The following is a 25,180-nucleotide window of genomic DNA, read 5'->3' on the forward strand; positions in this document are numbered from 1 at the left end:
TTGATGTGTGCCTACCTTGAAGCTTTAAAGTAGCACAGAGAAAACGAAAAAGACCCAAGAGAAAGAAGATGAAATTCACGTAATTGTCTTCATTTTAAGATCATTTTAAGCGAAAGCAGCAAAGCAGACGCTACTGGAAAGCTCTTAGATTTGGACTTTGGTGAGTCTCTAGATCAGGCATGGCAAACCTGGACCCTCCGCTTAAGCGGCTGAGAGGGGAAAGGAAAGGGCCTGAGGCTGTCAGGAATGGTGGGAGTTGAAGTCCAAAACTCCTGGAGGGCCCAGGTTTGCCCATGGCTGCTCTTGAAGAAGTGTCTCACCTAGAGTTACGATTGTGTGTATATATTGTTTATGTGGAGAGTCACCAAAAACACATCCCTTTGTGCTAGCCTTCCCCAGCCTGGCAGCCCTTAGATGTATTGGACTACAATCCCCACCATCCCCAAATAGCGGGATCAACAACCACTGGGACACCAGTCTGGAGCAAGGCAATAGCCGATAATATCCTGTTGCTGAAGGTAAACAGGTACCATCGCGATGAGTAATTTAGACTGCCGACTTGAATATGTGTAATAAAATCCTTATTTCTAAAAATAAATCAGCGGAACAAAGAACATCACACATGGATAGATCTCCTACCTTCTGTCCTGTATGAACAAGGTTTACATTTGGCACCCCTGTGAAAACATTGATTGACTGTGTTTTTCTTGATGGGTGATCATCTGAAACAGATGGGATTTTGGGAACGATCCATGGCTAAAATGATTTTTTTGTGTGTGCCTATTTAAAGCACATTCATAACCCTCTGTATTGGATTAGGATATTGTTCTTTCTCTTTCTTGCTCTGTAAAATTAATGTACTTTGACAGCTACCAGGGCTCAATGCTATGGAGTTATTGGATTTGTAGTTTGCTGGGCACCTGGACTCTTTGGTAGAGAATCATCAAGAGCTTGGAAAACTGTAAATGGCAGATCTCTTACCAGTTTATTTTAACCTAGTATAAAATTAGAGAGACTAGGGCCCTTCTATACTATCATATACAGGCAGTTTCCAAGATACGAATGAGATAGGGAACTGGCACAGCGAGTTAAACTGCCAGCTGCAGAAAATCTTTCCGATTGAAAGGTCGACAGTTCAAGCCCAGGTTAAGGTGAGCTCCCAGCCGTCAGCCCAGCTTCTGCTCATCTACCAGTTTGAAAACAGTAATGTGAGTAGATAAATAGGTACCGCTTTGGCGGGGAGGTAATAAAAGGCGCCTATGTGGACATGCCAGTGATTTGATGGAACGGGTTTAAAGACAACAAAGCTCCTCGGCATGGAAGACAGAGTGACAGCATCCCTCCCCCCATGGCGGTCGTCGAGTGCATCCTCCAGATGCTGGAGTTGGAAAAAGATGGGAAGCCTTTATCTCTATTTATGTACTGTCCAACCTTGTTAACTGTATAACAGCATTGAATGTCTACCCTATGTGTACTGTAATCTGTCCTGAGTCCCCTTTGGGAGATAGGGTAGAATAAAGTATATATAATAATTATTATAGGTTCTGTAGGTTTGTTAAGTTGAATTTGTAAGTCAGAAAAGATACCATTTTAGAATGTAACTCCAGCCATACACACACTTTGAATAGCACAGGGAAGGGTTAACTCCCCTGTGGTGTTTCTTTTGCTGTCTGTGCCCCTGTTCAGAAGACTGAAAAATCCGGCTTGTTGTGGAAACAAGGATTGGAGATAAGGCTTCAGTGGAGACACCTTTTCCCCGTGATAACTCTTTCAGGAGTGAATTTCCCTTCCTAGGGAAAGATTTCTCTCACATCCTGTTGTCTTACCTGTTCTTAACTATGAGACATTTGTGAGTCAGATATTTGTAACTCTGGGATTGCTTCTAATGCAATTTGAAACTACATTATATGACGTTTGAAATTGTATTATATGGCCACAGTAGATTCATATAATGTAGTTTAACTGCATTATATGAGTCTACACTGGACATATACTGCAGTTTCATAGTACATTATATGGCAATGTAGATTTTTTTTTATTATGTCAGGAGCGGCTTGAGAAACTGCAAGTCGCTTCTGGTGTGAGAGAATTGGCTGTCTGCAAGGACGTTGCCCAGGGGATGGCCGGATGTTTTTGATGTTTTTACCATCTTTGTAGGAGGCTTCTCTCATGTCCCCGCATGGAGTTGGAGCTGATAGAGGGAGCTCATCTGTGCTCTCCCCGGGTTGGATTCGAACCTGGCAGACTTCAGGTCAGCAACCCAATATAGATGGGGCCTAAGAACAAAATCTGGGATATTTCAATTGTTGTAGTCGTAGTCAATGTTATAGGAAGAGTGACCAAGTGCCCTTCCACACAGCCATATAATCCAGAATATCAAGGCAGAATAACCCATAATATCTGCTTTGAAATGGAGTATCTGAGTCCGCACTGTCATATATCTTAGTTCAAAGCAGATAATGTGGGATTTTATTCAGCTGTGTGGAAGGGGCTTAAGTCTTATTGGAGGAAAGGTGGGCACAAGAAATATTTCAGCCTTCCTCAAACCACTTCCCTCCAGGTGTGTTGGACCTAAGGTTCTCAGAATTGCCTGGCCAGAAATGCAAGATGTGGTTTGGTTTAAAAAGGAAATATTGACATAATTAAGTCAGTGGTGCTCATTTACAGATAACTATACATGAGCACAGCTGAGGCCATCTCTTTGCTGCTCCTTGGCATTCTGTGACACTCTCTGCCCTCTGGTTTCCTGACCTTTGGCTTGCTCCATGTATTATTATTTTAATGACGCCTTGACTTGTATCCTTTTTTTTTTTTTGGAAAGCTTATATAGACCCTCTGTGTATGATCCTGGACTGAAATGGTTTCCAACAGAAACAGGCCCCATCCCACAATTCAATCCAAGAGGACTTTGTGTTCCTTGGTAAAAAAGACTTGCAAATTTTGCCAGACCTTATCAGGAATTTAAGAAGGATATTGGGAAGCTGGACTGTGTCTGGAGAAGGGCAGCCAAAATGCTAAAAGCCCTATGAGGCTTGCGGAGCTGGGTATGTTTAGCTTAGAGAAAAGGTTAAGAGTAGATATGATAACCATGTTTAAATATTTGAAAGGATGACATATTGAGGATGGGAGAATCTTGCTCTTTTCTGTTTCGGAGACCAGGACACACAGCAATGGATTCGAGCTACAAGAAAAGAGATGCCACCCAAACATTAGGACGATCTGTTGTCGAAGGCTTTCATGGCCAGAATCACTGGGCTGCTGTGAATTTTCTGGGCTGTATGGCCATGTTTCAGAAGCATTCTCTCCTGACGTTTCATCCACGTCTATGGCAGGCATCTTCAGAGGTTGTGAGGTTTGTTTGAAACCAGGCAAGTGTGGTTTATATATCCGTGGAAGGTCAAGGGTGGAGAAAGAACTCTTGTCTGCTGAATGAAAGTGTGAATGTTGCAATTGATCCACCTTGATTAGCATTGAATAGCCTTGCAGCTTCAAAGCTTGGCTGCTTCCTGCCTGGGGGAATCCTTTGTTGAGAAGTGATTAGCTATCCCTCATAATTTCTTTTCTGGCATGCTCCTGTTTTTGAGTGTGGTTCCTTTTTTACTGTCTTGATTTTAGAGGTTTTTAATACTGCTAGACAGATTTTGTTCATTTTCATGGTTTCCTCCTTTCTGTTGAAATTGTCCACATGCTTGTGGATTTCAATGGCTTCTCTGTGTAGTCTGACATGGTGGTTGTTAGAGTGGTCCAGCATTTCTGTGTTCTGAAATAATATGTAAACCCTACTTGTCTAGTTTCCAGCAAACCTCACAACCTCTGAGGATGCCTGCCATAGATGTGGATGGAACGTCAGGAGATAATGCTCTGGAACATGGCCATACAGCCCAGAAAACTCACAGCGACCCATTAGGAAGATCTTCTTGTTCAGTTGCGGAATATGTTGAGTATGGAGAAGTTTTTAAACAGAGGCTATATGGTCCTTTGTTGGGAGTGCTTTGATTGTGTATATCTGCATGGCAGATTGAGGTGGGACTGAGTGTTTCTTGTGATCTCTTCCAACTTTATGAATCTATGACTATTCGTTCCTTATGTCATTCTTTGGACTGACAGTTTACCAAACTGGCACATTTTAATGAGTTGAAGCTATGCTTTTTATTCTAATTTAAATTCGGTTGACATTGGTAGTGTACATATGAGCCTCAGGATCTTCTGCAGTAGCGATGAGGAACAGCCCTTCATATGGAGCAGTGCTTCCATAGGTTTTACGAGTCCTTCTTCATTAGAGATCGGGAACAGCCCACCATATGGGGCAGGCCCCTACTTTCTATGGGTCTTACAAGTCCTGTCGCATGTGGAGATGCCAGAGATCATGGAGTTGTAGTCCGACCACAACTGGAAACCCAACGTTCCACCATCCCTACTCTTCACAGTAATAACCCGGAGATTGAAATGCAATCATGGCTGCTTGTGGGTCGGCTGGTGTTTACAACAGGTGCCCAGAGTTCATTTTCCGCAGCTTGGCAGGCAAATTATCCTCTAATCTTGCCCCCAAGGTGCGCGGGGGTTGAGGCCTCTGTTGGAGTTCAAGGTTCCCGGTAGACCTTGCCAGCAACTCCGATTTGGTTTTGAAGGCTGTTGACTGGATCTTTTCCTCCCCGTCCTCTATGCTGCAGACTGAACTGATCTGTTGGATTTTCAAGAGGTCGCCCGTGCTGCTGGCTTTCTCGACGCTGCTGGAGCACAGGCTGAGAACTCCTCTGTGGAGATCTCCTTTCCCAGAACAAATTTTCTGGAGTTTGCTGGGAAGCCTGCCGCCTTTCTCTTCGAAAATATCAAGGCAGTCCAGGGAGGAGAGCTTGTCCCTTCGGCTTCTGTTGCTTCCAGTGGGGGTGTTCAAAGGCGACGGGAGAGCCAACTTCTCTTCTTGCTCCTTCACACTGTACGGGGGAGTTGGGACTTCAAATGTTCCATGAAACTGAGAATAATCCACCCGGAAAAAGCCGTCTTCCAGAGACATCACTGGGAGGAACCTGTGTCCCCAGAGAACTTCATCTTCTGTGTAGGAGGTTCTGGCTTGGCATGTCATTCCTAAGAGAGTGAAATAGGGGCAGAATTAGAGGGAGGTTTTCATATTATGGAGCTTTGGAAAAGTTATATTTTGAAGTACACCCCCCAGCTTTTCCAAGCCCTGTTACATGGTCTACAAGCAGTGATGTTTCACCTTTGGCCCTCCAGGCATTTGGGACTCCAACTCCCAGTAGCCCTGGCCAGCATCTCCAATGGTCAGGAATTCTGGGAGCTGAATAACATTATTTATTTGTATTCCACTCTATCTCCCCAAGGGGACTCAGAGCGGATTACAGGGTACATATATGGCAAATACTCAATGTCGTTATACAATTGACAAAAAAGACAGATAGGACATAAACAGAGTCAAGGTTTCCCTCTTTTTTCATCTCCGGCATCTGGAGTCTGTGCCCGACTTGGCCATGGGGAGGTACTGTTGCTTCATTTTTCCATGCCAAGGAGCCTATTGCCTTCCTGATCGAATTGTTGGTATGTTTTCAGGGGTGCCTTTTACTTCCCTGCCAAGGTGATACCTATTTATCTATACACATTGCTAGGTAAGCAGAAGCTAGGGCTGACTGCGGGAGCTCACCCTGTCCCGCAGCGTGAACTGCCAACCTTCCAGTTGGCAAGATCTTCTGTAGCTGGCGGTTTAACCTGCTGTGCTAACCGTGGCCCCCTGAAGTCCAAAACACCTGGAGGACCAAAAGTTGGATACTACTGGTCTGAAGCAAGGCTGGGAATGAGACCATTTTCCAGCTGTTTAACTGCAATTCCTAGCAGCCAGTATAGTGTAGACAAACACGGTGTAATTACCCATGAGAGAGTGCATAGTTCTTCTAAATCAGAATCGTTTTTTGCTCTTACCCATTCCCAGTTATGCGGCAAAAAAGCTGAATTTGAGCAATCTGTACATAGTATCTGGAGCAAACATATTTCAATATACTCTTTTATTCTGCATAATGTATTACTTTATCTTGTATAATGTTTCAGTTTTGTTCTGCATAATGTCTTGTTTTATTTTGCACCATGTATAATGTATACAGTGGTGTATAATCTGTTTTTGTTTTTCAAATCCTCTATTATGCAATTGATGCAGGATTCTTTGCAGTAATGGATAAGAGGATCTCAACGGCTGGAGACTCTGCCCTGCCGCTTCTATGGGTCCTGTGGTTCTAGCAAAGCACTAGCCTATTCAACTGAACCTTCATCACTTCTAGGGTTAGAAAATGGTCTCTTATAACAACAACACTTTATTTATATTCCTCTTTATCTCCCCAAGGGGACTCCGAGCAAATCACAACATACACAAATAGGCAAACATTCAATGCCTTTAATAGGGTGGAATAAAAATGACATACAGATACACAGCACAAAGGTAAAGGCTTCCCCTTTCATCTCTGGCTTTCTGGAGGTGGTGCTCAACTCTGGCCACGGGGAGGTGCTCTTGTTCCATTTCCATGCTGAGGAGCCTGTTGTTCGTAGACATTTTCTGGTCATGTTTGCCGGCACGGCTGCATGGGCGCCTTTATTACCTTCCTGCCAAAGCAGTACCTATTGATCTACTCACATTTGCATGTTTGAACTGCTAGGTTGGCAGGAGCTAGGGCTAACAGCAAGAGCTCACCCCGACCTGTGGCTTTGAGCTGCCAACCTTTAGAGTGGCCCCACTCTTAAAAATGAAAGGGAAATTCCACAGTGTCTTTTTGTGAAGCACTATATCTGCAGTTAGGGTGAAACTACACTGTGGAATGTATGCAATTTGACACCACTTTAACTCCCATGGCTCCATGGTATGAAATCACAGGAGTTATAGTTCTCCATGGTCTTTAACTTTCCCTGCCAAAGAGTGCTGGTGCCTCACCAAACAAAAATCCCCAGGATTCTATAGCAATTTATCAAAACAGCTAAAGTGGTATCAAACTGCATTGATTCTAAAATGTAGGTACACCTTTAGTCTACTTTGATGTGGCAAAAACCCTTCACAAAAGGTTCCAAAGGTCATCAGTTGTGCTCTAGTTAGTCCAGGCTTGGGACACATGTAGCCTTACAAATGTCACTGGATTGTAACACCTACAGTTCCCCTCTAATCGTCTATGCAGGCCAGGATGGCTCAGAATCAACAATATCTGGAAGGCCCGGTGATCTTATACATTTCAATGGTATTAAGAGGGGACACAGCATATAATTTGGAAGAGATGAGAAAGATGTCACATTGGTCTTTCTACAAGTTGATGTGTCCAGATGTGCTGCACTACAATGCCCATCAAACCAGCTAAACACAGCCATCTGGAAGAAACTGGCTTGGGGGAAGTTGGCAGATGGTAATTGATTTGGCTGTGTGAGGAAAGAATAAACACAAGGTTTGCATAGTTCATCCATTGGTTATGTTTCTCTGGATTAACCTGTTGCTCCATCTGGTGACGATGTTGGTTTCCTAGCAGTGTTTGTTGACTTGGGTGATGAACAATAAAAGGTCTCAGCGGAGAAGCTGTTCCATCTCCCTGGATGCTCAGGTTTGTATTTTCTTCCTAAAGAGTCTGATCTCAACCGACTCTAGGCTCTAAGACTGAAACCCTTGCTCATTGTCCATCTTCTGCCTTTTAAAGTGATCAATTTATTTAAAAAGAACTTAAGCAGTTTGAAATATGTAGTTGAAGGCTTCCATGGCTGGAATCACTGGGTTGCTGTGAGTTTTCCAGGCTGTATAGCCATGTTTCAGAAGCATTCTCTCCTGATGTTTTGCCCACACCTATGGCAGGCATCCTCAGAGGTACCCCACAACCTTTGAGGATGCTTGCCATAGATGTGGGCGAAACATCAGGAGAAAATGCTTCTGGAACATGGCCATACAGCCCGGAAAACTCACAGCAAATCAGTTTGAAATATATTTCATATATTTTCATTTATGGTGAAGTGTGTTAAAGCACTGAGCCGCTGAACTTGCAGACCGAAAGGTCCCAGGTTGAAATCCCGGAAGCGGAGTGAGAGCCCGCTGTTAGCTCCAGCTTCTGCCAACCTAGCAGTTCGAAAACATGCCAATGTGAGTAGATCAATAGGTACTGCTCAGGCGGGAAGGTAACGGCGCTCCATGCAGTCATGCCGGCCACATGACCTTGGAGGTGTCTACGGACAACGCTGGCTCTTTGGTTTAGAAATGGAGATAAGCACCAACCCCCAGAGTCGGACATGACTGTACTTAACGTCAGGGGAAACCTTTACCTTTTACCTACATTTCTAGTTACATTTTCAGTTGACACTGCAAAGAATATGATGAGATGAAAGCTGAGATGGTTGCATATGTATTATACTCTGGACCCTTTGGCCCTGCCATATAATCCAGATTATCAAAACAGATAATTCACATTATATGCTTTGAACTGGATTATATGAGTATACACTGCTATATAATCCAGTTTAAAGCAGATAATCTGGATTTTCTATGGCAGTGCAGATAAAGGTGCAAATGCTATCTACAGATGCAAGGGTCCTATATATTGACTCAGGCTCCATCTACGCTGCCATATACAAATCCAGATTATCTGCTTTGAACTGGATTATATGGCAGTGTAGATTCACATAATCCAGTTCAATGCAGATAACCTGAAATCTGGAGCCCCTGGTGGTGCAGTATGTTAAACCCTTGTGCTGGCAGGACTGCTGACTTGAAAGTTGGATTGCTGACCTGAAGGTTGCCAGTTCGAATCCAACCTGGGGAGGGGAGCAGATGAGCTCCCTCTGTCAGCTCTAGCTCCCCATGCAGGGACATGAGAGAAGCCTCCCACAAGGATGGTAGAAGCATCAAAAGCATCCAGGCGTTCCCTGGGCAACATCTTTGCAGACGGCTAATTCTCTCACACCAGAAGAGACTTGCAGTTTCTCAAGTCGCTCCTGACACAAAAAAAGGAAAACAAAACCTGGAATCAGGTACTGGGTTATATGCCAGTATAGATCCAGCCTCAATTTTCATCCTTGTCTGCCTCACAGGTTTGTTGTGAAGATAAAAACAGCTGGATAGTAAGGGAAAACCCACAAGACTTGAAAAAGAGGATTTTTCTGAACCGCAACTTCCAGGGTCACTTAGCCCACTTGGGAGCTGTTTCTCACAAATCAGTAAATAACATTTCCAAGCTCTGCTATTGATGTTGTTAAAACATAACTGGACTTAATTTTTTAAAAAAACTAATAATAACAGAAACTGGTGAAAAATTAGTCATGTCTTTTCGGGCCTCCCATCTCTTAGGTCCCTAATACGTAAAGGTAAAGGTTTTCCCTTGACATTAAATCTAGATGTGTCCGACTTGGGGTTGGTGCTCATCTCCATTTTTAAGTCGAAGAGCCAGTGTTGTCTGTAGACATCTCCAAGGTCATGTGGCTGGCATGACTGCATGGAGCACCGTTACCTTCCCGCAAGAGCGGTACCTATTGATCTACCCACATTTGAATGTTTTTGAATTGCTAGGTTGGCAGAAGCTGGGGCTGATAGCTGGAGCTTACCCCGCTCCCCAGATTAGAACCTCTGACCTTTCAGTCAGCAAGTTCAGCAGCTCAGCAATTTAACCTGCTGTGGCACCGGGGGCTCCTACACTGCCATAAAATCTATATTATTAAAGCAGAAAATCCACATTATCTGCTTTGAACTGGATTATATGAATCTACATTGCCATACAATCCAGTTCAAAGCAGATAGTCTGGATTTTGTATGGTAGTTTAGAAAGGACCTTAGGGAGTTGCGAGAACCTTTAAGCAGACCATTTCAAAGGATAAATGGGCATCAGGGAGTCTGCAGAACTTGAAAGCAAGTCTTAGGGCTGAGCTGGAAGGAGGTTCACCTGGGGAGGGACTGCTCAATACAAGCCCTGGAAGCCGAGGGTATAATATGATCCCATATTTCCAAAAGCATAAGGATTCTTCCCTTCTAACCACTACAAATGAGAATTTCCTTTTTTGAAACCTAGAAAATCCGCCCATCTGTAGCCCGATTCTTCACTCCCTCTCTATATATTATAGCATAAAAAGATTCATTAACATAGCACTAGAGGGGGAAGCCACATAATTAATCTCTCATTTGCTAGACGGATCGGCCTCCAGGCTAAGCACATGAAGCTACTCTTACAGTTCGGGTGCCCTACTTGCTCATATACGGATGGAACAAAGGGCTGAGCTTTGCTTTGGAGTAGAAGGGAAAGAGCGGGATTTGGGAAGTAACTTTTAATACGTCATTCTAGCCCTACTTTCAATCCCTCTGCAAAGTAGTTAACCACTTCTATACAGCCAGCCCTACACATTTTACTGGGTTTAAGGGCACAGGAGCTGCAGGAAAGTGAAAACTGCAAATCTATAATGTAATAAAAGTGAAAATGTGTATGTGTAAGGGTGTCTGCTTACACAGACAGCCTCCGACTTGCACAAACAGCGTTAACCCACAGTGCTGGGGAGCCACCAAAGCCCTCCCTCCAAGGACATTGCAAGTTACAGCGAGCCTCACATTCCAGTATTCCTTTCTCTCTCCATTTGTGTGGAATTTGCATGACCCCGCCCACTGCCTTTCCCTTAACTCTTTCCTATTCTTTTCTCTGACACACAGCAACTGAACCTAATAGAGAGAGAGGTCTGGGGAGAATTCACCATGATTTATAGGAGTTGTAGGGACTGGGATGTATAGTTCACCTGCAATCTAAGAGCACCGTGAACCCCACCAATGATGGACCTGGAACTAACTTGGCATACAGATCCAACATGGCCAACTTTGCATACTGGTGGGGTTTGGGGTGATTGACATTGGCATCAGGGAGTTATAGTTCACCTGTAATCAGAGAACATTGAATCCAGCAGGTGATGGATTTGCACCGAACTTGGTACACAGACCCAAGATGGCTAGCTGTGAATACTAGCAGACTTTGGGGAGACTGACCCAAGACTTTTGGGAATTGTAGCTCACCCACATCCTTATCCATTTTCTAATGGGAGCATTCATAAAAAACGACAGGAAAGACTAGATTTTTTCCCTAAGAAATAGCATAACATATGACCAAACTGATATTAACTAATATCCAAAAACAAACAATGCCCTTTTCAAATAACCCAGGCACTTCCAGTGCTTAGAAGTTATTTTGATTTGGACAATGGGATATGGAGGAAAGGTTATAATTACTTATTCTCTTTCTGTGATCAGACTCCTCTTATAAATCCCTCAAGAATAATCTCATTGGTTTTCCATATTCTACCTTGCTTAAGACTTTTGATCAGGTTCAAGACCAAGTCTGTGGAAATTCCCTGAACAGAGAATGGCACTGAATCTTGATAAACTGAGATACAGAGAGAGCAATTTGAGTGAAAATTCAACTCCAGAATGAAATCTCTTGGCCTTGGGATGTGTGAAATGAAGATAGAGAAATGAGAGATTTTGTATAGAAAGAAAATATCTTACCACTGGAGACATCCCCTAATAAACTATACAAAAGCCATCGACTTTCCAAGACAGAAGACTTTGAATCAGGTCAGACACGAGCAAAACTATTTTGAAAAATTAACCTCCAAATCATACATCACTGTGGCCTCCAGCCAAAGAGACAGAGGGTCCTTTCATATTACATCATTATAGTATTATGATTCCACTTTAACTTTAATAGCTGCATCCTATTGAATTCTGAAGCTTGATGAGGAAGTGGAATTCTTTGATGATTCTTCATACCTCCTGAAACTACAAATAGCGGGATTCCATGTTGCAAAACCATGGCAGTTGGAGTGGAATCATAGTACTATAATTGTGCAGTGTGAAAGGGCACTATGTAATGAGTCAAGAAGTCTGCAGTTTGAATCTCATCTCTGCTATGAGTTCACCACCGATTGTCCTTGTTGGCAAACTGTCTCTCAACCCCAGTCTCTCTATTGGCAGTATAATGGATTATAATACCAGTTTACCATATGGAACAGTTATATGGATTACTAAGACATGTGAAATACTTGGAACTCTTGAATGTGTTCTATAAATGTTTACCATTTGTTATTTTTGTTTAGCTTTGGACTCAATCTCTTACCTGTTGTTTCGACAATACCTTCCAGGATGACAACGATTTCAAATTGCTCACTTCTTAGAGATCTTTGAGAGAGGGCGAAGAAAGGACTCTTGTCATCAATTTCATGGCAGATGGTTAGAGGAGAGACAAGGAACAGTTGGTCGGCCCCGGTTCCGAATCCAACATCGAGTTCACATTGGTCGAGGGGCAGGAATTCACCTTCTGGTGTCTGTCTTGACTGAAGATAAAATGGGAAATGGGGATTAGAGGTGGGAGAAAAGTCCCAGGGATTGAAGATCAAACCTCACAGCTATAGAGCAATAGAAACATTTCAGGAGTGTCTTACAGAGTAACTTGATGAATCCCACTCACTTCACACGTACTAAAATACAGGGAGATTTTAACAGTGGGGCCAATATACAGATGTTCTTTCAATGGGATGGCCTGGACTGTGACCTGGGAGATTTAGGAATATCAAAGTGGATATGAACATTACTATTTTCAGAAATTAACCTCTGAGGATGTGATGTGCACCACATTATACATGAGTATGGACTGAAGAGATTGAAGGTCATTTCATACTTTACATATATAGTACTGTAATTCCACTTTAACCGACATGGCAACATCCTACGTTAGTTGCATTGCATGTAGACAAGCTTCACTTTTAAAAAAACCTGTTTTAAAAAGGACTCTAAACGTTTCAGGGCTTCTGATATAGGGAAGATCAATTAACATGGTTCTCCTAAAACAGTGATCCTAGGCTTGGGGAGGGGGCACTGGTGTGATGGGAGGCATGCAGTTGATGTTGCAGAACGTGTCTTAGGAGATGTATCTCTGGCATGTAGCTATATTTCCTGCTGCAACTCCTCCAAAATTGATATTTTCAGTGTGGCAACTTCCCCCTGAGCCAGACAGCTATTTCTGTGTCTGTGGAGAGCTCAAAAGATGGCTACACAGAAATAGGCATCCATAGGGACCTTCCTGGGGTCCTCAGTAGTCCCAAAGGATTACGTCATTGCTGTACATCCAGATAAAGGAAAATAGCTGGATGCATCTCTTCTGGTCCCACCATTGTCCCATCCCCATGGAAATGAACATTTGGGAGTCTAATACAATTGAAAAAATGATTTTTTTTTGGGGGGGGGGTGATTTTGGTTGCTGTTGCGTTGGAACATACTGTAACTCTGATTACCAAAAAATCAGATCACGCTGCTGTAAGCTGGACATAAAAGCACTGTAACTCACTCAAAGGATTTCAGTTTCTTACAACAGCCTGGAACCTTTGGAGAAAAGATTGGTAGGAAACTAAAATGTGAGACAGCTTTCCAGTCCCAGCCTTCAGGGTGGGACCTAGACCTGTTTTTGAGAGTTGAAGCACAACTAGAAGTAGAATTGGCCTAAGCCAGCTAAATTATTTTGGCACCTGAGGCAGAAAAGCTTACACTTCTCCTCTGTTTTGGAAGTAAACATTGCAATAATACATTTTAACAATGTGTGACCTCTTCATGATGCCTCAGACCTGGTTTCTGCAGAACCTGCTTTAATTTATCTAATGCAAGGATTGATCCTGGTTACAAATCCTTTTTGTGGTCTTATTTCGCCATCAATTTTAAAATCTGAATGACAAAATATATTTGCAAATGGCAGGAAGGGGGATCCATCAGCACTCATGACAGGCCAGGCTAAAGACATTTTGCAGCCTGAAGCACAGACAGGGATGGTGCCCTCTTCCATTCCATGTATGGAAACAAGATCAGGCTGGCAGCTGAACTTACTTTAGTTGTAGTGATGGGAGACAGCCTTTTCCAACACAGTCAATGGGAGCTGGTGGTTCCATATCAGCAAGGCAGTCATTTTACTCTGTGTTTGAGGCTGATCATTAAGGGAACTTTCCAAGGTGCTGAAGCCTAGCCCTCCTGTCAGCACCACGGATAACTTCTTTGGTGACCATCAAGCTAAAATCCAGTGTGAATTCTCTATCCTAGTGGTTCTCAACCTGTGGATCCCCAGATGTTTTGGTCTTCAACTCTGAGAAATCTTAACAGCTGGTAAACTGGCTGGGATTTCAGCGAGTTGTAGGTCAAAATACCTGGGGACCTACAAGTTGAGGACCACTGCTCTATCCCAATGACAGATTAGTCACTTAACATACAGCGGGGTAACTGTATGATTGTGGGGAAATTGGGCATGGTGTATGCATTTTTTTCCTACAAAATCCTGCTGTTGCTTCTGATTCCCAAGCATTTCCTGCTTCATTGTGCTCAGCTCGATGATGATGATGATGATGATGATGATGATAATAATAATAACAATAACAATAATAATACTAAGTGATAGGGCTGATCATGGATTATATGAATGCTCTTGAAGTTACCAAGAAAGCAGGATCACACTGCACAATTATAGCTCTTTATTCTACTTTAATCCATAGAATTCTGGGATTTGTAGTCTAGGATATTTAGACTGCTCGGACAAACAACACAGGTATCTCACCAAATTATAAGTTCGGGATGCCATAGAATACAGGTAGAACATTTAAAGTGGAATCTAGCACTATAATTTTGTAGTGTGAGCAGTGTCAGAAATATTAAAAATTAACTAGGTATTTTTAATTACAAAAATGTAAAGGGTTAAATGGATGCAATGACTCAGCAAAAGCTGTAGTTCAATATAAGCAGGTGTGCCTCTAGATTAGTCAGCCTCAGTGTGAGGGAGGCCTCAGTGTGAGAGAGTGTGAGAGAAGGCCTCAGTGAGACAAGTTGAAGGCCTCACGCGTGAAGGCTGCTGTGTGTAAAGTTACTGTGTGAAGCTCCTGTGTAAGTTATTTGTGAGAGGAGGCTCTGTGAGAGTGAAGCTGTTTATCTGCATGAGAAAGAAACCCAGAGTGGAAGCAAAGAATGAAGTATAAAGAACTTTATTTGCATTGTGGAATCCTTGTTTTTGTAAATAATGCAACCATATTATTTTATTACAAAGAAAATCCTCTTAAGGAAGAGATAACATTAGTCTGCGTGTTTTGTTCTTTTTATCACTTTTGGCTACTGGTGCTGGGTCATGCTGCTGCTAATAAGTTACTCTGTTAATAAGCCCACTCACCCAACAAGCAGACCCTAAAAAGTCTAGGATTTGCTGCTCCTTGCAAACTTGCTCCTCTTGACTTAGGACCTATGATCCATTGGCTAACCTTCAGTGCAGTGGGCTGGTGAAGAGGATTTAATTTGAGTGTGAAAAACACAGGCAAAGAATTCTGTGAGTTGTACTCTTCAAAAAGTATGACTTCAAGCTCTGACTATTCCTAATTCTGAGCCCTAAATTCTGAACCTTTGCATTCAGGGCCTGTTTACGCAGATAAAGCAAATGCTTCGCCAGCTCTTCTCTCCCACCTCTTCATGCAATCCCTTCCTACCATCTTCAGAAAAGAAAAAACAGCACCGCTGAGTTAATTAGGATAGGAGGAAAAACACTGCAAGGTGTCTACAGTAGATACGAGCAGAATTAGTCTTATAAAATTAAAATGGAAAAAAATAACCCTGACAGAGATGGAAAGTTGGAACCAGAAAGAGGCTGGGAAAAGGCAAGCTCTTACAAGATATTTGGTCAAATATAAGCATCACTGCACGGAGCTTAAAAGATGCCAGCCTGGGCATATTTGGCATTTCACCCTTCATGGGTCTCTTTCCCTGCCTCCTACGTGGCCACAAAAATACCAGCATGCCTTGCCGACCTGGATTAGCCAGACATGTGCTTCCCGCTTTGGTCACTGTTGGGATATGTCATCTTTATTAACTGAGATGTCAATCCTCGTTCCTTCTTGGATTGCTGTGTGATTTATCTGCTAACCAAATGTGATGTTATGCGCCTGAATACCCAAGGACTCTTCCACTTTCTTTCCTTCCCCTGATGCTATGCCATCCCAAGAGGTTGGGTTCTTGGTGGTTCATGAGACCAGCCAGCATTTAAAAAAATCTCCCAGGGAAATATATCTCATTGACAGCAACAGGGATCTTTCCTTATTACATAAAGAATGTCTAGAAAACTGAGCATGTTGCTCTTTGGGTGGCCTTGCAAAGAGAGTTAGAATTGTGGAAGAAATAGGGAAGTTCTATCTATTAGTGGCTCCACATGATTGTGTTTTGATGCTGGGGAAAGAATGACATAGGGACCACGTGTGAACCTCTTTGATGATTTTGTGGCCCTTGACCCTTTTAGACTTTACTATCATTATGCAATAGCACAATGACAATAAAGCTATTATATTCTCGACTGTGTTGTCTAAGGCTTTCATAGCCAGAATCATTGGGTTGCTGTGAGTTTTCTGGGCTGTATGGCCATGTTCCAGAAGCATTCTCTCCTGATGTTTCACCCACATCTATGGCAGGCATCCTCAGAAGTTGTGAGGTCTGTTGGAAACTAGGAATGTGGGGTTTATATATTTATTTATTTGCTACATTTGCCGCCCTTCTCACCCCGAAGGGGGCTCAGAGCAGCTTACAAATTAAATTTACATACAATATTATATTATTAGCATAGTACAATACTGGTAATAAATTACTATATTGTACTGTATCAATATATTGTAATATTATTAGTAATACGTACATATATTATATTTTACATGTAAAATATAATATATAATTAATATTATATACACCTGTGGAAAGTCCAGATTGGGAGAAAGAACTCTTGCCTGTTTGAGGCAAGTGTGAATGTTGTAATTCAGCACCTTGATTGGCATTGAAAAACCTTGCAGCTTTAAGGCCTGACTGATTTCTGCCTGAGGAAAACCTTTGTTGGGACTACTCTTCTTCTACCTCCAGTAGCAAACTGCCTTCTCGAGAGAATAGCAATTAACCTTTAAATAAGTTACAGAAAATTCCTGCCGAACTTAACACAAAAAAATTAAACCAGGATTGGATTTTTGGGCACTTTCAGTTTTATACCTCCCCCCATTTTGGGTTTATTTTTGGGCCACACCCACATTTTCCTATGGCAATGCATGGGATCCCACTGCATTTGCCAACTTCTGCTTTAATGCAATGTCAAAATTACCATCGTCTGAGTGACATGGAGCAATGTTACATCTGGATTTCCATTGAGGATTGCATCTTGTATGGCTGTATTTTATGAAAAGAAAAAAAATTCCATTGGGGGAACAGAGAAAAGGACCCCCCTTGGAGCCAAAAAGATGGCATGGCAGATGGCAATGAGACAAGGGGACAAAGGGAGTGAGAAAATGATATAAGGAGGAGAGACAAAGGCAAAAGGATGGAGGGCATTGTGACAAACAGCTCGGCAGCTGCTGCTGCAGCTATAAGGATAGCATGGTTATTTGGGCACTTGCCTGCCTGCTCTGACACATCAGGAAGACAAATGGTGAGACAGAGACCTCCAGGGAAAAAGTCATATCTAATGTTTGCAGAAGTCTTACAAGTCTTTGAAAGTCAAACATTTCAAAGTTCTTCTTTGGAGTAGAACCCCTAGAATCTCAGAAATAGCATGACTAGTTTAAGCCAGGGAAGGAGCTTGGGCAACCTCTGCACCTTCTCTGAAAGTCAACAAGTGCACTGAAAGTGACTAGTCAGGAAGGAAGGCCATATATCTCTTCCAGTAACAGAGACAGCATGGACCCAGTTACACTACAAAATTCTAGTGCTATTATTCCACTTTATCCGCTATGGTTCCATCTCATTGAACAATGGGATTGCCAGTTCAAAGAGGGGCATTCGGAATTATCTTATAGACAGTCCCAGCGTCTCCTTAAACCACAAATTGCAGGAGTCCATAGGATGGAACCATAGGTGTTGAAGTGGAATAATAGTGTTCAATGGTATAGTGTGACTGCGCCCAAAAATTCTCTGTGTTCCAAGGATGCAGAGATCTTATATCTGCTTCAGCAGGGTTGCAGTGCTAATATATTCCTGAAAGTCCTTGCTTATTTGGCATTGTTGTTTCTCATTCCAGGTTATCCAAGGGGAAGGTGTTTCAGCTTGACAAGGATTGAGCGGATGTGTGCAGAGAGGTATAACAGCCACAGCACACACTCCAGTGACTTGATTTAATGGGTGTCTGCTTTTTTTTTTTAAAGCACAGCAATAACATTATTCTACAAGTTGAGCATCCCTTATCTGGAATTCTGAAACACTCCAAAATTGTCCACATGGGTGGCTGAGATAGTGACACTTTTGTTTCCTGATGCTTCCATGTAAAACAGGCACAAAATTATTTGAAATATCACATGAAAATACCTTCAGGCTAGATATTTAAGGTGTATATGAAGTATACAAGAATTCTGTCTAGGCTTGGGTCCCTTCTCCAAAATACCAAAGGACCATGAACCACCCACAAGCAAAGAGATGCCTTCTGCAAGGCCACAGACATCACTTCTGGGCCAGAGGATAGAATGGCTTTGTGCATCTTCCCCCCCATTGCCTTTGTCTTAGCCATTATGACAAGGCCAGAGTCTCAAAAGAGTGGCTTCAATTGACTTCTTGTCATTTTACTTACTTGGCAACTGAGAGTGGAGATGGAGTGAATGTAACCATCCATTGAGGAAGACAGAAAATAAGAGACCTAGCATTTCTCTATCTTCACTGCATGTGTATATGTATACACATGGAAGTGTGCATAAATGCATGCATTCATGTATGTGCCTATAGTGGCCAGCAGCAACATAGAATCATAGAATAATAGAGTTGGAAGAGACCTCATGGGTCATCCAGTCCAACCCCCTGCCAAGAAGCAGGAAATCGCATTCAAATCACCCCCGACAGATGGCCATCCAGCCTCTGCTTAAAAGCCTCCAAAGAAGGAGCCTCCACCATAGTCCAGGGGAGAGAATTCCACTGCTGAACAGCTCTCACAATGAGGAAGTTCTTCCTGATGTTCAGGTGGAATCTCCTTACCTGTAGTTTAAAGCCATTGTTCTGTGTCCTAGTCTCCAGGGCAGCAGAAAACAAGCTTGCTCCCTCCTCCCTATGACTTCCCCTCACATATTTATAGATGGCTATCATGTCTCCTCTCAGTCTTCTCTTCTGCAGGTTAAACATGCTCAGCTCTTTAAGCCGCTCCTCATAGGGTTTGTTCTCCATACCCTTGATCATTTTAGTTGCCCTCCTCTGGACACATTCCAGCCTCCTTTCACTTGCGGTGCCCAGAATTGGACACAGTATTCCAGGTGTGGTCTGACCAAGGCAGAATAGAGGGGTAGCATGACTTCCCTGGATCTAGACACTATACTCCTATTGATGCAGGCCAAAATCCCATTGGCTTCTTAAGCTGCCGCATCACATTGTTGGCTCATGTTTAACTTGTTGTCCACGAGGACTCCCAAGATCTTTTTCACACCTACGGCTGTTGAGCCAGGCATCCCCCATTCTGTATCTTTGCATTCCATTTTCTCTGCCGAAGTGAAGTATCTTGCATTTGTCCCTGTTGAACTTCATTTGTTAGTTTTGGCCCATCTCTCTAGTCTGTTAAGGTCATTTTGAATTCTGCTCCTGTCTTCTGGAGTGTTGGCTATCCCTCCCAGTTTGGTGTCGTCTGCAAACTTGATGATCGTGCCTTCTAACTCTTCGTCTAAGTCCTTAATAAAGATGTTGAACAGAACCGGGCCCAGGACGGAGCCCTGCGGCACTCCACTTGTCACTTCTTTCCAAGATGAAGAAGTCACTGTGGGCCCTAGAGCGTTTGCTCCACTTGCATCACTGATAACTGACTTTTAGGTGACCTTTCATATGGTCATCATAAAGACTGTATGTGCATGTGCCTTCAAATCAACAGTAAACATATGGCGACCCTATTGATTTCAGAGTTTTCTTAGGTAAAGACTAGTCAGAGGTGGCATGTCATTACCCTCCTCTGAAATATATTTCACAGCACCTAGTATTCATTGGTGGTCTCCCATTTAAATAGTAGCCATGGCTGACCCTGCTTAGCTTCAATATCAGATGAAATTTGGTGACTTAATGCATTTAAGCTGCTCATGAAGATGGTTGTTGCTATGTACTTTCAATTCATTTCCAATTTATGGTGATCCTAACAAAAGCCTATCAATACTAAAATTTGTTTATGGGACATTTGCCTTTGCTTTCCTCTGAGGCCAAGAGTGTGATTTGTCCACAGTCACCCAGGGGGTTTCCATGGCTGAGCAGCGATTTGAACCCTGCTCCCCAGATTGGTAGTCCATCACTTAAACCACTACAACCTTAGCTTTGTATTAGAGTTGTCAAAAGTCAGAAATGACTTGAAGGCACACAAGAACAACAGAAATCTCTATTGTTATTGGAGTGGCAAACCTCTTTAGAGTAAAGTATGCCAAGAGAACCCTCTGATAGAGTTGCCATGCGTCAGCGTCGACTTGAAGACACAATAAAAGCAGGTGTTTGTGGTGGGATTCAAGCATATAAATCCACAACAAATCTGTTTATTCACTGCAACCCTTTGCTCTCGGCTCCCGGTGCGGCAAAGCATGAGAAGTGGTGGGCAGTGTGTGTGCGTACAAGCAGAAGCTGGTCTCAAAGTTGTGCAACTGCATCTTTGTTTTACCAGCAAAACCTCCCTCTTAAAAATAGTGGCGTCACTAGTGAGGTGTGGGGAATGTGAACTGTATTAGATGACACCATCAGAGAGGACACTAGAATGACTGTCTATACATTTTTTTCTGCCAAAAATAAATTTTCAGTAGAACTTTATTTTGTATTAAAAATATCCCTGTAGTTAGTAAACAATACACTTTTGTAAGCCCAGCTCATATGTATTGTATCAGTTGACTTAGGCTAAAACTTTATGGTAATTTGTTTTTTGAAACTTTTTAATGTATATGTGCTCTGGTCAGAATAATTATTGCCTCATTACATTGATGTTCTGAAACACAGTTTTACGGGCATGGGCTGTAAGAATGCGATTTCCTGCTTCTTAGCAGGGGGTTGGACTGGATGGCCCATGTGGTCTCTTCCAACTCTACTATTCTATGATTCTATGATTCTAAGAACACACTGCTGCTTTTGTTGTTGCTAGGGTTTTTTATAGTCAATTTTTGATTGATTTGATTGATTTTGTCAATTTTTGGTACTTTAGCTACAATTTGCTTTTTGCTGCTGCAAGAGGGGGAGATGGAGCAATGGATTCAAAGTACAGGAAAAGAAATTCCACCTAAACATTAGGTAAAACCTCCTAATTGTAAGAGAGCTGTATGACACTGAAATATGCTGCTGCCTGGGAGTCTGGTGGAGACTTCCTTCTCTGGAGGTTTTAAATCGGAGGCTAGATGACCATCTGTCAGGAGTGATTTGACTGGGTGTTCCTACATAACAGGGAGTAAGGCTGAGTTGGGGGTCTCTTCCAAGGACCTCATCACACTAGAGCTTGAATCTACTTTAAATCCATTTTAGGGAGGGGGCTTTAAACAGCTCAGACAGACAGGTCCTGAGCCTTACCAAACAACAAACCCCAGAATTCTGCAGGAGGCAGGAACCGGATTTAAAGTGGATTCATGCTCTAGTGCAGTGGTTCTCAAACTGCAGGTTCCTAGGTGTTTTGGCCTACAACCCCCAGAAATCCCAGCCAATTTACCAGCTGCTAGGATTTCTGGGAGTTGAAGGCCAAAAACATCCAGGGACCCACAGGTTGAGAACTACTGCGCTACTGTGATTAGGCACTTCAGCTCTAGGGTTCTATGATACTCAATCTGTAATAATTGTAGTAGTAGAGGTAGTAATAGTAATACTAATAATAATAATAATAATAATAATAATTATTATTATTATTATTATTATTATAATGATTTTATGATACGAAATCCAGCATATATATCTCGTTTGCTGTGCCATACTATGTCTTTTTGTCAGTAATAATAATAAAAATAAAAATACAGTTTGAGTATCATATAATAATAGAGCTGGAAGAAACCTATAGCCTATTCTGTCCAACCCCCATTCTGCCATGGAGGAACACCAGAACTACCTGGCACAAAAGGCTAGAGGCCTTGTAAAACTACAGCTCTTACGATTCTGTAACATTGAGCCATGGCCATTCAGGTGGGGTGAAACTGCATTGATTCTATATTGCAGATGCACCCCCTGGGAATGCAACAATTTGGGAACAACAGGAATGGCAAAGAAACGCAAACAAACTGTGGAAAACATAAGAATGAAACATTCTTAACATCCATTGCTGCATTGCATTTGAAGGGTGAGATCTTTCACACTGATTTGCTGAACTGGTTGTGATGTCGGAGAATGTCCAGAGCCGATTTTACAAGGCAACAAAGCTTCCATCTTCCTGGATCCTATTACCTTCTATCCCATTCCCACAACTGACAAGTTAATAGAATCATTGAGTTGGAGCAGAGCCCAAGGGCCATCCAGTCCAACCCTCCTGCCATGGAGGAATACACCATCAAAGCACTCCTGACAGATGGCCATCCAGCTTCTGATTAGAAACCTCCATAGAAGGAAACTCCACCACTCTCCCAGGCAGAGTATTCCACTGTCAAACCGCTCTTATTATCAAGACCATACAGAACAACCCCATTGTGCCATGCAAGATGATATCATAATAATAATAATCATCATCATCATCATCCGAGCAGCAAGTCTCCATCCCCAGTGATGGAGGCGCACTGAGTCTGGAGCAGGGAGTGGGCGAGACAGCAAAGCGAGCCGAGTAGCCCGCGGCTGCTCTTGGCAAATAAGAACTGTACTTAGAAGAGAGGAGGAGGAGGGATGTCTTTTCCTTCGGAAGCTGGGAAGCAGCTCGAGGCCCACGGCGAGATAAGCCTTATCTCTCCCTCACTCTTCTTTTTCCTTCAGCAGCAGCAGCAGCAGAGGAAATCTCAGTTGGGCTAATCAGGTGTGCGGGGGCAGCAGCAGCAGACAGGCCTCACATAATAATAACAATAATAATAACAAGTACCTACTCTGTAAGTAGGAATATTAAAAAAAAGAAAAGAAAAAGAACAAGGGAAAGAGAAGTGCCATACAGCCCTTGCTCATGTGGGGAAAACTGACCTAAGTTAATACCACCTTGCCACTTAGAAGTTAACTTAGAAGTTAATACCAAACTTGCCACCTAGTTTGTCAGGGAACAGCTGTGCCTTAGGAAGGGTTGCATAAAATTAATTTAGAGATACAAAGAAAAGGTGGAATTAAAAAAAAAAAAACACTGGAAAGGGAATTGCCATAGAGCCCTTGCCCAACTGGGAAAATGGATCTAGGCAACACTACCGTGTCACTTGATGATGCCACTTTGCCAGTCAGCTACCCAGGTGCCAGCTGTGGATGCGGGAACACTGATAAAGTGCCTTGCCTTAGGGCAGTTGCACTGAATATATTCACATGGACAAATGCAAGATTAGATTTAAAAGAAAAGAACAATGGAAAGAGAATTGAGATACGGGCCGTTGCACACATGGGGAAAACTGATCCAGGTAATAATGTCACTTGCTGATGCCACCTTGTCTGTAAGCTACCAGTTGTGGATGGGAGAACAACTGTAAAGTGCCTTGGCAGGTAACATAAAATTGATTTATAGGTTCAAACGCAAGGTTAGGTTTTTAGTGAAAAAAGAAATTGCCGTATAAGGGGAAAACTGACCTAGGTAACCATGTCACTTGGCAATGCCACTTTGCCAGTCAGCTACCCAGGTGCCAGCTGTGGATGCAGGAACACCAACAAAGTGCTTTCAGTGGTTGCATTACACTGATTTATCGGTACAAATGCAAGATTAGATTTTTTAAAAAGAACAATGCAAAGGGAATTCTAAAAAAGCCTTTGCCTAGGTGGCAAAAGCTGACCTAGGCAATACCATAATGTTAGTCAGCTACCCAAGTGCCAGCTGTGAATGGGAGAATGCTGTTAAAATTGATGTATAGCTGCAAATGCAAAATTACACTTTAAAAAAGAACAATGGAAAGAGAACTGTGACACAGCTCTTGCCCATGTGGGAAAGCTGACGTAGGTAACACCATGCTGTGACTTGGTCATACCACCTGGTTAGTCATCTACCAGCTGTGGATGGGAGAACACTGACAAAGTATCTTAAGGGGTAGCATAAAATTGATTTATAGGTGCAAATGCAAGATTATATTAAAAGAAAACATTGGAAAGGACATTGCCATACAGCCCTTGCTCATGTGGGGAAAGCTGAGATAGGTAACACACCTTGTCACTTGGAAATGTCACCTGGCCAGCTATTCAGGTGCCAGCTATGGCAGAACATGGATAAAGGGCCTTGGAGAACAGCATAAATAACATTGATTTAAATGGAAATGGAACCCCTATTGGCACAGTGGGTTACGAAGCAGTGCGGGCTCTAAGATCTTCCGGGGAAGCTCTTCTCTTGCTTCCACCACCATCACAAGCGTGGTTGATGGGGACGAGGCTTTCTTGGTGGTGCCCCCCGGCTCTGGAACTTTCTCCCCAGGGAGATTAGATTAGCACCACCCTGGCAATATTCCGTAAAGACTTGAAAACATGGTTGTTTCAATGTGCTTTTAATTAAATAATCTGCACATCCACTGCACAGTCCTAACTTGCTCCTGTTTGGTTCTAGCACTTTATTCTACTCTGGTCCTATTATCTATGATTGCATAAACCTGCCCCTCCCATGCATCTTGAATAGTCCCACTTTGATTCTGGAATTGCTAAGTTGTGTGTTTTATTTTTAAGATGTTTTAAGTATTTGTCCTGTTATGCATTTTAATTCTGTAAGTTGTACTGTGTTTTAATTGTATGCTTGTTCTCAGGGCTTTGTCCCCATGTAAGCTGTGCCGAGTCCCTTCGGGGAGATGGAAGCGGGTTATAAGAAATAAATTATTATTATTATTTTTATTATTATTATTAAACTGCTGAGCTGCTGAACTTGCTGACCAAAATGCCAGCGGTTTGAGTGGGAGTGGGGTGAGCTCCCGCTGTTAGCCGCAGCTTCTGCCAACCTAGCAGTTTGAAAACATGCAAATGTGAGTAGATTAATAGGTACCGCTCTAACGGAAAGGTAACGGTGCTCCATGCAGTCATGCCGGCCACATGACCTGGAGGTGTCTACCGACAACACAGGCTCTTCGGCTTAGAAATGGAGATGAGCGCCAACTCCCAGTG

General features: G+C 42.7%; 1 protein-coding gene across 1 annotated transcript in view; it reads right to left on the reverse strand.

Annotated features, from left to right (window-relative positions):
* Positions 1 to 4,134: 4,134 nt before the first annotated feature.
* LOC100556126 (G protein-activated inward rectifier potassium channel 1) overlaps positions 4,135 to 25,180 on the reverse strand; it is a 37,665-nt gene continuing 16,619 nt past the window's right edge. Inside the window, exons 2-3 of the mRNA XM_003222673.4 lie at positions 12,105 to 12,321; positions 4,135 to 5,085 (exon numbers count right to left, since the gene is read on the reverse strand). Coding sequence (XP_003222721.1) covers positions 4,481 to 5,085; positions 12,105 to 12,321 — 822 coding nt within the window. The 3' untranslated portion in view covers positions 4,135 to 4,480. The remainder of the gene's footprint in view (positions 5,086 to 12,104; positions 12,322 to 25,180) is intronic.

The sequence above is a fragment of the Anolis carolinensis genome, chromosome 6, assembly GCF_035594765.1.
Source record: "Anolis carolinensis isolate JA03-04 chromosome 6, rAnoCar3.1.pri, whole genome shotgun sequence".
In the NCBI taxonomy this organism is placed as follows: domain Eukaryota; kingdom Metazoa; phylum Chordata; class Lepidosauria; order Squamata; family Dactyloidae; genus Anolis; species Anolis carolinensis.